At 38.5% G+C, this 15003-nt stretch overlaps 1 protein-coding gene across 5 annotated transcripts in view; it reads left to right on the top strand.

Annotated features, from left to right (window-relative positions):
- The window catches only part of ntng1a (netrin g1a), an 85739-nt gene that overhangs the window by 32073 nt on the left and 38663 nt on the right, over positions 1 to 15003 (top strand). For all 5 annotated transcript variants that reach the window (XM_052596431.1, XM_052596430.1, XM_052596433.1 and 2 more), the window contains exon 3: positions 9604 to 10247. In XM_052596431.1, coding sequence (XP_052452391.1) covers positions 9604 to 10247 — 644 coding nt within the window. The remainder of the gene's footprint in view (positions 1 to 9603; positions 10248 to 15003) is intronic.

Genomic DNA, 15003 nt, shown 5'->3' with positions numbered 1-15003 from the left:
GTATGATGTTGACTAGACACTTTGAACTCTCCATACTTGATTCCCCACACGCGCTCTTGTAGACCCCCGCGCTGAGCCCTGACAAGTGTAGAATAAGAATTTAGGGCTTTTCGTGGTATTTTCTGGGTTGTCTCATTAGATTAGTCGCAAGGCTTAATTGGTAACTTTAAGAGAGCTTAATTCATCTTTTATTTCTGAGGAGTGGAGTTAATCAGCCAAGATGGTCCTTTTAGAGTTTTTAATAGCAGCTTGTCAGGAAGCAAATGAGTCCGTCTGGACTGAAAGACATCCTGGTTTCATTACACATGGGAAAGTAAAAAAAAAAAAAGAAAATCATGCTTAGAATGCATATTCACCTTTTAAATGTTTTTTTTTTTTTTTTGCGCAGTGTAACAAGGCAGTGCTCTTTCTAAGTGTCTGTCTCTCACTCCCTGTCTTTCTGTCTCTGTAAACACAAAGGATGTTTGTGTGTGTGCACACATGAATAAGTCTAGCAGAGTACAGAGGATTTTGCTCTGGTCCCTAGAGTCATCTGTCAATCATATTTCACATTCAACAGAGAAAAAAGAGTAAAAGAATCCCCGGCGGATGGGCCAGAGAGGCTTCACTGATCTACAGGGGTGGTAGGAGCCGAATTTAAAAGACCATTGACGCTTTCTGCCACACACAGCCGACATTCAAAGTCATATTGAGTTTAATCATACTACAGTGCTCCAGACTCAAGAAAAAACTAGCAAAATACAGCCACAAAAAAACTTGTTATATCCAGGAAAGGAGAAGGTGTCAAACAGGGACATTTGATTGAATTCTTTTGACACCTTAAGCAGCCAACCCAATTTGCTATTCTGAGATTGTCAGACATGCAACATAAACCAGATTAAACACAAAGGGAGATCTCACAGCCCACAGTAATTAATGTAAAACTCCCCGTCTGCACCGCAACTCTTAATTAAGCGGAAACTATATCATGAGTTGAATGGCTGTTCTAAGGGTCTGAGATTTCAAAGGAAGTTTTCTCATATCAAGAGACAATTTCCATGTCACAAAGATCCCAAATCGCAGAGAGTTGTTATGAAATTATTCTGAATTAATCCCTCAGGCTGCTATTTACAGAGATTCACCAATGACATGGCTGAGAAATGACTTTTAAAATGCAAGTTGTAGCTGGCAGGAACAATATGGGTCCATATCGCAGATCTTTATAAGACATTATGAATTGCAGTAATGTGATTTGCGGATCTCTGCAACCAACCCTTGTCTCCTTAGATCTAGCCCATTAATATTATCATAAAAATATTAGTCTTTTGGAAATGATGCAAAATTGAACATCTTACTTGGTGAAATTAGTTTTCTATCCTGGATGCCCTCAGAGGAGGATGCGGTCAACACAGACACTTGTTCATTCAGCCATAGCAGTGGAGCAGACACGCAAAATATGAATGTCTGACTGAAGGAAGAAAACACAGAGGGAGAAGGACCAAAGAAAGAGGAAATATGATCTGTCAGTCAGTTTGAAACAAGGCCAGGATTATCAGGTCTAAGACTCCTTGGACAGCCTTAGCCTCTACAGACTTCTGCTGCCATAGTAACCCACACTGTGGTCCCGGTCATGCACTGTGAAAGATGCTTTGTTAACCGCTGAGAGACTTATGATGTGGATGATCCCAGTGGGTGGCTCAATGAAAGAGTGTGTAAATAATTCTCTAAAAGCCAATAAATTTGCTTTAATCAGTTTATCAACTGTTCCAGTCTCAGTATTTTATAAAAGGGAATACATTGTATATTTGTTATCATATTTTCCTCAAGTCCTCATATAACGTTTATAATATAGTAAATTTATCCTTCTGTCATTCCAATTTAAATTTCAGTTCAGCGTCTTTGTGGTTTGTGGCCAGTGCCATTAAAATTTGAATTCATGTATTAAAAAACAAGCCAATTCTTCATTTCTGAATTTGATCCTATTCTACATTTTGTATTAAAATTGCCCTTAGAATTAGACAGGCTTCTATATTTAAATAACCGCTGTTATGAATGACAACGTTTTGAATGTGAAATGAATAGCATTTATATTTCAGATTTGCCATCACATTCAATAAATTTGGTGATTCCCCATCCTTCAGTACTAGCCTTTTCACAAAGCCTACATTGCGAAAGCTTCTCAAAACATCCATATTGAAATGTACCATACAAACTGTTAATGTCAGAGTGAAATGTTGGTCGCAAATAAACTTGGTAGGATATGAGGAGCTATTTACACTAAACAAATCTAAGAATAGCAAAATGTTTGGAAAATTTCCCCCATATTTACCTGTAGCTAATAATTGGAAAAGTATATTTTTCTGGTGTATGTAATACAATTAACTAGCTTTGCTACACTGCAGAGCAAATAATGAGACTTGCTGCATCCACAAAATGCTACTATTGTCTTTGCTCAAGGTATCATAAATCATATGTTATCTTATCAAGCATGTGCTCCGAATTTTCCCGCTCTTGCAGGGTCTAATTTTGGACATGATTCCTATAACAAGAATATGATACATTTGACAAATAACTGATGGTCCGAAACATTTCAAGCAAGCAGTTTGAAACACATACATACTAAACATGAATATGAATCGTTAAGCTATTCAGTAGTTATTAAAAAGGCATACACAATAAGTGATTAGAGACATGATGTGGGGTTTCATAAATGATATGGAGTTAAGCAATGGACTGATAATCCTTTAGAAGTCATTTTGAGTTAATTTTGGTGCATCTACATCTGTGAAAGTTCTCTGACATATGGATATTCTTTGGAAACCAGAGGTTAAAAGGTCCCCTTAGGAATTTCAGTCTGGTTCTTCTAGTCGAAAAGAAGTCAATGCAACAATCTTGTTTACTCTCATTAGTTTACATGTGATGGTCAGGCTGTGCATCTCTTTGACCATCAATCTTGATTACTTTCCCCAAATTTGACAATCTCTTCTCCAAATTGAAATTGTCAATAATTGTTCTAATGTTGTGAATGTTGAAAACTGTTCTGGGAAAGAGTTAGTTGGTTAGTGGACTTGCTTCTGACTTGTGGCACTAGGAATTGATTTTCCTTTCTGAGGAATTTGGCTTCTCATGTTTTAACCATAGTCCTGATCGAATCAAGCACCATATAGGTTTCATGACAGAATTTTGGATTTAAGTAATTGCTGTTTTTTTTATGATACTGCATCCCTATAAGGAGTTTATGTTGGGCATTTCAGATTTTTGTTTTAAGGCAAGTATTTTTTTCATTTCATGTGTAAGTATAATGTGTGTGTGGTGATTCTGTGCTCTGTAGTAATACTGCTGATTCGTTCTGGCAGATCAAAAGAAGGAATAAGGTTATCAGACAACTTTGTCTGGTATTTTTGATCTTTTGTGATTGTCAAATGAGATCATCTATGGGTGATTCCCTGCATGTATTGATTAAGTCTTTTTATGAATAAAATAAGTTGACACTCTTGAATATTGAATAGAGGAAACAATTGAATTTCTCTTCATTACTACTCCTAACATTAGGGGTGGATTGTCTAACTTCGTCCTGACTTCATTCTTATACTAATTTTCAAGCTATCAAAGAGTTTGAACCTCTGGCCCTGACAATGCTGACCCAGCATGACAAACAGACACAACTGCAAGCTGAAAAGATTTCTTCTATTGAGCTCGAGATCTGACATGTAATCACTCTAAATGCTAAATGGCAGCAGAAAGCCATTAATAATTACGGCAGTGGTGAGCTTTTGATAAACAACTGATGTAAGAATGAGGTTTCATCTTCAAAGCTATGCCCTCATGCAGTACTTTACATGCTTAATAGGGCTGTACAATATATTGTTGATTTAGCATCAATATCACGATTTGTGCATCCGCAATAGTCACATAACAGGATGTGTTCGATCTTTAGTATAGGCTACTGATCGTTAAATGTTTAGACCAACTGTTTTCTTTGATCACACACAGATACAGTGTCTACACCAAACGCGACAGCTGTACAGAGATATCCATTTTAAATACATTTAGTAGCAGAGCTACTGCACCCAATTTTCAGTGCTGGAAATCCATTTATCCTTTGTTGAAACTTCCATGTGTTCAGGAAAGCACAGGTCATGGTTGCTTAGCAATGGCAGACGCCATAAAAGCGCAAGCTCCCAAGTGGTTTGGAAAGATGGAGAAAACAATGTGAATGGCATTTTCCCCTGCATTTTTAGGCATGACATGTGAACGGCCCCAAAGTATGTCCACACTGGACTCAAAGCGATTATTCCATATCATTTGAACTTTGTGTCAGTACGTCATAAAGAGAGCGTGGCATCAGTTTTCTGTCAAGGATTTGTTGTGGCGCACCCCATCCAGTGTAGACAGACAGCATCACTGATTATAATGGGTTCACTGTTTTTGTTGCATTGTGCCGTGCCACTTGTGTCCGGTGTAGACACGTGAGACCCACGCAAATGCACAAAAACAAAAAATTCTGTTCACTTCTGCATCTATTTGTGCATGAAATATTGTGCTCTGCAAGTATCCTTGTAAACACAGTTGCTTATTGCTTAGATGAAGGGAAACAATAAAATGGATGTGTAACCGTATAATATTGGTTTGCAGTGTTTGCAACTATGCGGTGTTATTTTACATTTGATTATTCAATTTCTGTACCTGAAGACTGTTAGATTTACCTGAAAAATATAAAGCACTGCTTATTTCATTCGTATCTTTGCTCTGTTATATTTATCTATGCTTGTTTTCTATCTATCTATCTATCTGTCTGTCTGTCTGTCTGTCTGTCTGTCTGTATGTCTGTCATATTCTAGTGAATTTTTTTTTGGTTATTTTTTTATTTTTTTATCATCCATCAAGTGAAAGCTGCATTATTTTATTGATTCATGATTATTTACTGTAGCACACATAGTAAATTAACTATGGGCAAAACTGTATTACTTACCTTTGAAGGTTAGAGGTTTTTTAGTGAGAGTATGAGTAATAATAATAGTTATGCATCTAGCACTAACTAGATTTTAAAAGCTCACATCACTTAACTCATTCACTTCTTGACTTATAATTACTATCACCAAAACCTGTGGGAGAATTTTGAAAATGCTGATGTGTGTGCATCTGTTAAATCCAGGCAGTGTTTATGTGTCAATGCATTCGGCAGGGGGATTGAACTGGCTTCTCTTTTTGTCTGCTATTTCATCCCGCTGACCTCTAGTTTGGAAACGTGAATGTAATTCTTTGTGGGGTTTATCCTGGGGTCTATTACACACAGTAATCTGTGTTTCCTGAATTCAAGCAGCGTTGCGGTGAAGCCCAAGTGCGTTTGTGGCCGTTCTGCAGGACGAGCTCAAAGGTGCTTGCGAGAGCACAGAGGCAGATTGAAAAGGAGCCTGAGCTTCAATCAAACTGAGGGCCTTGGAGAAATCTATCCCTCCACCAAGGTCTCATTTATGCACAAGTGATGGATTTAACCGCAGTCTGGGGAGGGAGAGAGAGACAGAAAGCGAAAAAGAGATCGAGGGAAATTACATGACCAGACACTCATGTTTATTTGTAACACCTGCAAGCCGTGCACTTAAAATCTAATTTTCTCCTTTGTAATTTAGTGGCTAATGTCGTGTCAAGTGAACATATCATTTCATGTCAGCACCAGGAAAAGATATATGCAAATGGCCTGACCTGAGCCTGTCGTGTGGTCTGGCAAAATGGCCTCTGACAGATTAGACATTAACATTTGAAACGATTGAGGAGAAATCGTTCTTCACGCTGCTCTCCTTTAGCTGAAACAATTACATAGTAGATTTCACAACGTGAGTACTGATCTCAGTGTGGCCGCTGCATAGTAATTTCATTTCCAATGAAACAATATTGATCTATTTGTCATTTCTGAAGAGCTCAAAACAGCCACAATCAAATACGTGAAAAGCATGCCAAGAAAGTGATGGAACAGACAATACGCTTGCTGTGTTGCGATGCATATTGATGTGTTGGAGTAGAAATTTGCACATATGTGTTCCACAAAGGACCATCGAGTGGGAAAAGAAAGAGAAATAGAAATAGACACAGCATTCTGTGATCTGGGTTACATGTCACAAACATCTGTCACACAAACAGATTTGTTTGATTGGTTGGTCCTATAATTCACAGTCTGCTGTCAGCCACAGTAAATCTATACTCAGTCACATTGGTGATCTGGTAATCTGAAGCCTTGCCTGCCAGTGGGACACTCATATCTCATTCACTTCTGCCCTCGTCCAGAAATTCCCACCTCACTATTATTTGTTATTATTATTTAGTTATATTTTGATTTAATTCAACATCCTTACTTTCAAATTCAAATTGCAGTTCAGGATTTGGCATTCTCAATTAAATTCTGAGTGGTGCACAACCCATGTATTGATACATAATGCAAATTCCCCACTGGCTGCAGTTCAACTTGCCGGTCAGTGGCAAATGGGGTTATAGTTAATACTGTCTGAGAGTCATGCTACAATACCCTCCATGCCAGGCAGTGGCAAAGTTGCAGATGCTACATAGAGTTCAGTGCACTGGGAAATGTTGACATGAGTCATTCTTGATCCTGCAATGTGTGAGATTATCAGCAGGAAAATAATGGGAGTCGTTATCGAGTGAAAGCATACACTGTTGATTGTGCCTGTGAAGAGGCAGGCTTTTAACATGGCTTTCATTTGCACTCTTCTGTTTGAGACAAATTATTGCTTTGATAATACATCTTCATTCCACAGCGATATGTGTTCAGCCGTGAGAAAAACGCTCAGCCAGGCACTGAACAGACAAACGGCATTTGTAAGACGGGTGGGTTTTTTCAAGGCTATGTTTAGGAAGCAAGTGTGAGGTGATTCATGACAACTGTGTGCATGTTTGTTGGTGTGAAATTACCCAGAACACATTTAATAGGGACAACAGGCCCGGATTAGAACCAGCGCATGTGCAGCACATATCTCTTTCTATTTTTCTTTCTCTCTATCTCTGGCCCTCTTTCTTGTTCATCAGACTTCATCAAGCACTTTGTGGATGGGTTTAACCTTAAACAGTTTTTAGCCTTACACTGTCATTACCTCCAAATCACAGAAAGCTGTCTGCTTTTCCAAATGCACTCAGCCATCAAAATCCCTGGTCCACATATCCTGGGTGTCCTGATCAGTTTAGGATTAATAGAAACATAATTACTGATCTCTGTCAATCTGACAGCTATGTCAGTTTTTCTAACTGGAAACTTTTTCTTTTCAAGGGCTGCATTTAAAGGTGATGTCCCTCGGATAAATAGAAGGTTTGCAGTGACTTAAAAAACAAAAACAAAAACAAATGAATCTTTATAAGGTATTTCTGTGCAGACTATTTCCTCATATCAGCCCTTACTTTTGCAGATGCAACACTACAGATAACTGCCCTCTGGATAAAAATAAGTTTGTGAAGAAGTGTAGGTCTATGTGTGTGTGTGTGTGTGTGTGTGTTGGGGAAAGGAAATCAGATTGTGGACCTTAATATATATTTATTTTTGGAGATACTGTAGTGTTTGAATGCTTAGGCTGATTCTTTACAGTTAATATGAAATCATTATTATCTATCATAATTATTCTCATTATTGTCAATTGTCACTTGACCCAATATGCACAAAACAAATTTTCCAAAGATTTTTCCTAGAGTTTACCCTTGTGTAACTTACTTTACCATACTTTATTGGGGTGTTGTGAGTAGCTGACTGGAGATTTCTGTGCAGCAAATCAGATTTTCATATATATATATATTGATATAGTTATCATCAAGTTATCAAGTTATCATGATGATAACAGTATATATATATATATATATATATATATATATATATATATATATATACATACATACATACATACATACATACATACATATATATATATATATATATATATATATATATATATATATATATATATATATATATATATATATATATATAAATATATATATATTCTTTTTTTATGCATTTCTAAGCAGTTCTGGTTGGTTGCTGGTTGGTTGCTAGGTACTTCCCAACATCAAGTCTTTCTAAATATGGCATCAGTGTAAGTCTATGCTATTTGTTTTCCCATTTTATTGCCTGCCAGGAGGAAAATTAATTGCACACCACCCCTCAACAAGCTATGCAATAGGAGTTATCATTCATGTTGAATACACAAACAAAATTTAAACTTAATTTAGCTTGATTCTTTGGGGAAGGGGTTTGTTAAAATCACTTAATCACACACTCCCAAGTATAAGCAATAGTTATATTGATGCTTGCTCACTAAATATAGAGTGCTGAGGACACCAATTAGTTATTCTCTTCATAGGAGAACTAGTGCCTGAAGCACATGCTGCGATAGAACAGCATGAATGAACAGCTCTGCCCTCCTGACAAGATGGTCTAATGAGAGGCATGTGGACCCACTGGTGGGTCTGATCGTTCTCCAGGCCTATGTCCATGGCTGTAGAGGACTGGCAGGAGAGCATATTAATGCCACTTTGTCAGAATTAAGAGGTTAAATGGTTGTCAGGGCTTTGTTGTCACATTGCTTTAGAGGACAAGGCAAGAGGAAAAGCCTATTAACAGAAGAACTCCTTTTTTTTCCCTGTGTACCTCTCTGCCACTGTGTCACTCATTTTCTTCTCTGCAGTCCCTTTCTCCACCTATCCTTATCACCATGTTCTTCCCCAGCGTCCAGGCCTGTGGATTGCTGCAGAGAGACAAACATCTCCCACTTAATCAGCTGCTGCGTTTCTTGTTCAGATAAATTGGAGCTTGTTCCTCTTGAGAGGTATTTCCTGGAGGACGCCAACGCCACCCAACAGTATAACAGCCCTGTGAGCCCCTGCTTAGTGCGCGCCAGCATGTGGTGCAGCTGAACATACCAGTACGCTGATTAGTTTGAGAGGTTGCTAAAGTGTGAAAAAGGACAGTGACATTAGCCCATACAATCTTCATGCAAACCAGCAGCACTCTTGTTTCAGTGCCTCTTTATGAATTGCAGATCTGTGGCATATTTTCACCTGTCAGCAGTGGCTGACAAAAGTGCACCTTTGGGTGTCCTTACCTCAAGGTGCAGAACAAGGTAGCCTTTATGCAAAAGAATGACTTGAGGAGAGTGTATTATTCACATTTTGTCAGTGTGACCTTCATATTTTTCTCTTTTTAATGAGAATTTTAACATGAATTCCTGTCCATTTTTACCTCTTTAGAGACTCCATTTCTTTTTTCTTTATTATCATGGCAGGGAATGATCTTCACATAAATTATGTGCTAAACAAGACTGGTTTTACTGGTTGTCTACATACGGGAACTTGACTTTAAATGGCTCTATAAAAGATGTATGAGTCTTTGGGCATTTAATGGCCAGTGCTTATCTGGATTTAGCCAACAGCTGGAGAATAGATTCAACCACTGCTTCATGTCCAAAATATCGCTCATGTACCAACAAGGCCAGTGCGTTTGAAAAATAAGATGTCTTTGTTTCATTAGCCTGAACCAGCCTATACCCCAAATTTGCACACTATATGATAAAGCTCATTTAAAAGCACCTTTGTTTGGATTCTCACTTAACTGTTGTCTTTATCTTGTAGGAAAACCCATATATGTGCAACAACGAGTGTGATGCTGCCACAGAAGAACTGGCTCACCCCCCTGAGCTCATGTTCGACTTTGAGGGCCGCAACCCCACCACTTTCTGGCAGTCGTCCTCCTGGAAGAAGTACCCTAAACCTCTGGCTGTCAACATAACCCTGTCATGGAACAAGACCATTGAGCTGACCGACGACATTGTCATCACTTTCGAGTCGGGTCGGCCGGAGCAGATGGTTCTGGAGAAGTCTCTGGACTATGGACGTAGCTGGCAGCCCTACCAGTTCTACGCCACCGACTGCCTTGATGCTTTCACTATGGAGCCCAAAACGGTGAGGGACATTACCCAGCACACATTGCTGGACATTATCTGCACCGAGGAATATTCCAGAGGTTACGTGTGGAAGAACGACAAGACTGTACGCTTCGAAATCAAAGACCGCTTCGCACTGTTCGCCGGCCCCAAGCTGCACAATATGGCCTCTCTGTATGGACAACTGGACACAACCAAGAACCTGAGAGACTTTTTCACCATTACTGACCTGCGCATACGTCTGCTCAGGCCTGCCACGGGCGCCACCATGGTGGATGAGAACAACCTTTCCAGATACTTCTATGCCATCTCTGACATTAAAGTACACGGCAGGTAAGACATTTATCACAGTTGCAGTCAAATTTTGGTTGGGGTTTGTTGCCTTAGGCTCTTTTCTTTTTTTTCCCTAACAAACTATTTCTCATTCTGTAGTTCTGTGTATTGGGAGGCAGGGTAGGTGTACTTCGCTTGATATTTTTAGAGGAATGTTTTATGCATATGCTTTATTTATTTAAACAGCTTGACAGAACTACATTGTATTGGTCTTACAATTATTTTTAACAATACATAAAAAAAGATTTGGGGGAAACATTTAGTGTAAGTGCATACATGTACTTTTGGAATCACGCAAAAACGACTGTTCTCATTAACTCTTTAATTTCAGTGTGTGTGTGTTTTTCCAGAATGAGAACCTTATTGAAATTAGAATGCTTTTTTATATTGTTCTCCACCTTTCACTAAACTCTTGTGTAGTCAGGAATTGTTGCAATGTTCTGAAATACACTTTCTAATTTGACACCCTGTGATCAATCTCAAAACTGTGAAATTCGCTGTTCTGACACCAAGGCTATAAACAGGAGTTCATTCTCTAATTATACACGTATCAGGGGCCATACCCGCATCCCTCTCATCTCACCTTTACATGTTCATTTCTTTTCATCTTAAAACAAGGAGACGAGCTTAAGTTCAGCAACTGCCCCAGCCTGTTCATCACATTAGTGTCAGAGGTCAATGATTAGAATGCTAATTCATTCAAAGAAAGCCTATTTTAAATATTTAATGTAGGTTAAATTCTGTCATTTTAATACACTAGAAATAATACTACTAATAATAATAATTTAAATAATGTTTCATTATGTTTATTTATTATTTAATTTTGTAATAGTACAAAGTACAGTATATTCTGCACAATGTTTTTTGTAAAAGTTTAGCTCTCACATTGTTTTATTATAGAGGAATTAGACTGCGGAATGTAGACAGAGAAAGTCTAATCTACAGCAAACTTTACATCGGAGTGTACAATTTCTGTGTGTTGAATGTGTGAATGTTTCTAAACCTGTTAGTGGGGGAAGATGACAGTTGATCACAGAAGGCTGTAAATTTGAAACCTCCCTCACGGCTGTGTTCTCATTAATGGTGCGCAGTGATGATCGGTGAGTGTCATCTCTGACGGATATTTATGAGAGCAGTGACTTGTCGTCTTGTTTCTTAAAAGGTAATCCAGAGTTCAGCAGCGTGCTCATTGTCGTGGGTTTTTCTCTGAGCCTCCCTGTCATGGAGAATCATGATTCATCTCACTACACATACTCACAGGAAGCATACGCTCCTTCATCCCCTGAAATGTTCTCGATGCATGAGCCACTAGAGTCTGGCAGGAGGCAGATGACCCCAAGCACAGGATTCCTGATCTCAGAAGAGATTCAGTCTATATCGGTATGAAACAAAGTAGCCGAGATGCAGTCCTAGAAAGGAGAGCTACTGTAAGTAGGTCAGCAAAATGTAAGAGAAGAGAGGAAAAGGTACACTTTGGTACATGTTTGTTTGTTTGAAGATGCTATATTTATTAATAATGATTTTATATCATATTTTGTTATGAGGGTCATTGGAGCAGCGTCGTGTTTGTGTGAGAAACAGTTAAAAATAAAATTAAGTTTCTTTCATATGAGGTGGCTTTGTAAAGTCACTGTAAATACTGTGATTATAGACTATTTTATATCTTCTATCTATTATATTCTTTCTATATATTTATAAATATAAAGCAGGAACAGTGTTTTATAATAATTATATTATAGTTAAATTTCTGTTGCTCAGTAAAATTTATTTCATATACTATATATACATATATGCTACAGTAGATACTGCAGCAATTGTATTTCTCTCCCTCTCCGTCTGAAAACTACACCCAACCTTTTCTTTCTCCCTGTCCTTCCGTGTCTTTCTTTTTCATTCTTTCTTTTTCCTCATCCCTCATTCCCCCCTCCATCTGTGTTTGATCAATAGAGTGTAATTAAAGGAGGGATGAAGCAGGCTCCTAGAGGAACAGCTTGAGTCTGACTCTGTCTCCTCTGACACACTGCTGGCCCTCACTCATTCTGATGTATAATGTATGCATTATACATCAGCCCTCTCTCTCAACCATAGCCTCTGCAGGAGAACTGAAAACTCCTACTGTTCCTGGTAAGCTTGCAGTGAAGTTAAAGAGGGGCGTAAATGTCTCGTTCAACATTAATTTGTGAATCACAACTGTCATACTGTCTTTTTAGATTGATGCATCATTGTGTCCTACATTATAAACAGTCTGGAAAGAAACTGAATTTGCTAATCTTACAGATCCACATGAACTGTATTTTAGTAGTTGCATGGGTACAAAGTAGGTCTTTCAGTGGCTTATTAACTTTCTGACATTTCTTTATTAACTAAAAGAGGATGTATATATTAAATATGAAAAACTAAATATTTATTTATATTTAACATCTTTCAAATATATACACACAGTTAAACATTTTAATTAACATGCATTATAAAATGTATTACAGAAAAAAAACAACTAAAATATATATTTTCTTCATATGATCACGTGTAAATGTATCTGTTTGCCCAGGAATATAAACCTAATACTCCATTTCAAATGCTTTTCTGTTTTCTCTGCAAAAACGTAGCATTTTTAGTTAGACCAGTATACAGTTGTCTCCCTCGGGGATCAATGATACGGTGATTGATCGTTTAATTGCGGTCCTCCTTGGCTGCTCGGACAGGCAGTCGTTCGCCGAGAAGTCAATGTGTTTTTCTCCTTTTCTTTTTTCCGGGCTGCTTGGGCCGTGCTGAGGCCAGGAACTGGAGGACAGATAATCTATTTGTGCTAATTTCGAGATTTACCCCCCCACCCCCACCCCTTCCTGAATAAGTCATTCCGCTCTGTATCTTCCTCTTGCCATCTCATGTGCTGTGCTCGGCACTTCAGCTCTTCCACATCAGCACATTTCATTGGTCCGGTCATCTGATGTTTCAGCAGTCTTCTGTTCCACATGCTCTTTCACCACAAAACTTAATCTAATCATGTTAAAACCTCCCGGCCTCAGATGATTGCAATCCGATTTGCATGTCTCTGATTTTATTTAAAGTGTTTGATTTTGTGCTATTGTTACAGAAATGGAAGAATTCCAGTGTAACTTTTTTTTTATCGGTTGATATGGACACCGATTTAGATATATTCCTTTTGACCTCTTAACACCATTGACACATCAGGAAGCTGCTGCCCAGACAGTTAATCTGAGACTGTGTGTGTGTGTGTGTGTTTCTACTGTGAGAAACAGAATCGGAGCACAAGGTATCCAGATGATGAAGTGTAATTACACACCCAATTGATTCTGGCACCTCATTCATCATCCAGTCATCATGCTATTCACAAATGCCGTTTCCAGGCGTCAACTGAGCTAAGTAAACAATTTAATGTGTAAAAATACACACTTGACCCTGCAGATACATAGTTGTTGTCACTACATCCCTTGAGCCAACTCAATAAATGTCTATCTTATTTTCTCAGTCTCCCAGAATTCACAGTCATCTCTGTCAGTGCTTTCTTCTGCTCCCTCTCACTCATAAGAGTGCATTAGCTGACTTCTACTTTCAACGATTTGGGAATTAAATGCAATGCAGGTGAAGGATTAATTCCTGCAATTCCTAAGAGTTGCTCTGCTCTCCCCATGATTGATGAGTGCATTTAGTCGTTCAGTACTTTGCATCTGCTTATCCCTGTCCACATCTGCCTAAATGCTGACCTTGATTTCGAAAACCACTGCCACTTTTTAAGCACTCCTCATTCATGTTTTCTAAAGAGTTTTCATGTAGATGCTTGTTAGAACCATTTTAACAATATAAAACATTTATAATAAGAAAATTATTGAAACAATAAAAACAAGAACAACAATAATGAAATAAAGTAAATAGATTGCTTTTGTTCTCACAAATACCTAATAGTATCTTTTTGTGACTCATTTTCTCTGTTGTTCTTAAGCACACAATTGTAGTTCTCAGAATGAAAGAACAGCAGACAGGTAGCATCACTCAAGGTAATGGAAGGTGACACCTGGCTTGTCTGCCTGTTACCATTAGACCTGCAGAAGCTCGTTTAAAGCACCTTAACAAGTCACAAAACAAACACTGACACTCCTGCAGTCCAGAAAATCTCTCAGTTAATCTATTTGTTTTGCTTTTGCATCTCTTCCCCGTCTCTGCCCGACCTGTGCACTCTCTTTAACCTATTTACGGATGACAGATCTGCTTGTTGGTGTTTCACAGCCTGTGGTTTTCACCAGCTTTCATACAGAGATCTTCACATATTGCCCAGCATTTCCTGTCTGAGCACATGGGGCTCACTGTTCTGTCTCTCTCCACCATTGCCTCGCCATAATAAGATACCCACTGCTTTGAGAGTTCCCCAAGCAGAGCACCTGCAGTCCGTAGAGGTAGAAAAATGAGGAGTAGAAGGAGGGAGAACAGAGAAGAAGGGTTGTGCGGCAAAACATAAGCAGAGAGTGCTGTATCTGGTTAGCCCAGCTGCCAGGTCCCAGATGTGTGTGTGTGTGTGCGTGTGTGTGTGTGTGTGCGTGCATGTGTGTGTTTCGTGCTGGGCTGATGTGTGACTGCCATGCTTAGTCAGATTTGAAAGGAGGAGGGCTAATCTATCTCTGTTCCATGTGAACCATTCTGCAATTCACATGTATAATTAGCTCCTGTAAAAAAATTAATAATAAAAAAAATGCTGACCTGCTCTTTGTTTGTCAGGCCAATTGATTTTATGAATTATTAA

The sequence above is a fragment of the Carassius gibelio genome, chromosome B24 (assembly GCF_023724105.1).
Source record: "Carassius gibelio isolate Cgi1373 ecotype wild population from Czech Republic chromosome B24, carGib1.2-hapl.c, whole genome shotgun sequence".
NCBI lineage: Eukaryota > Metazoa > Chordata > Actinopteri > Cypriniformes > Cyprinidae > Carassius > Carassius gibelio.
This window is presented reverse-complemented; position numbering and strand designations above follow the sequence as displayed.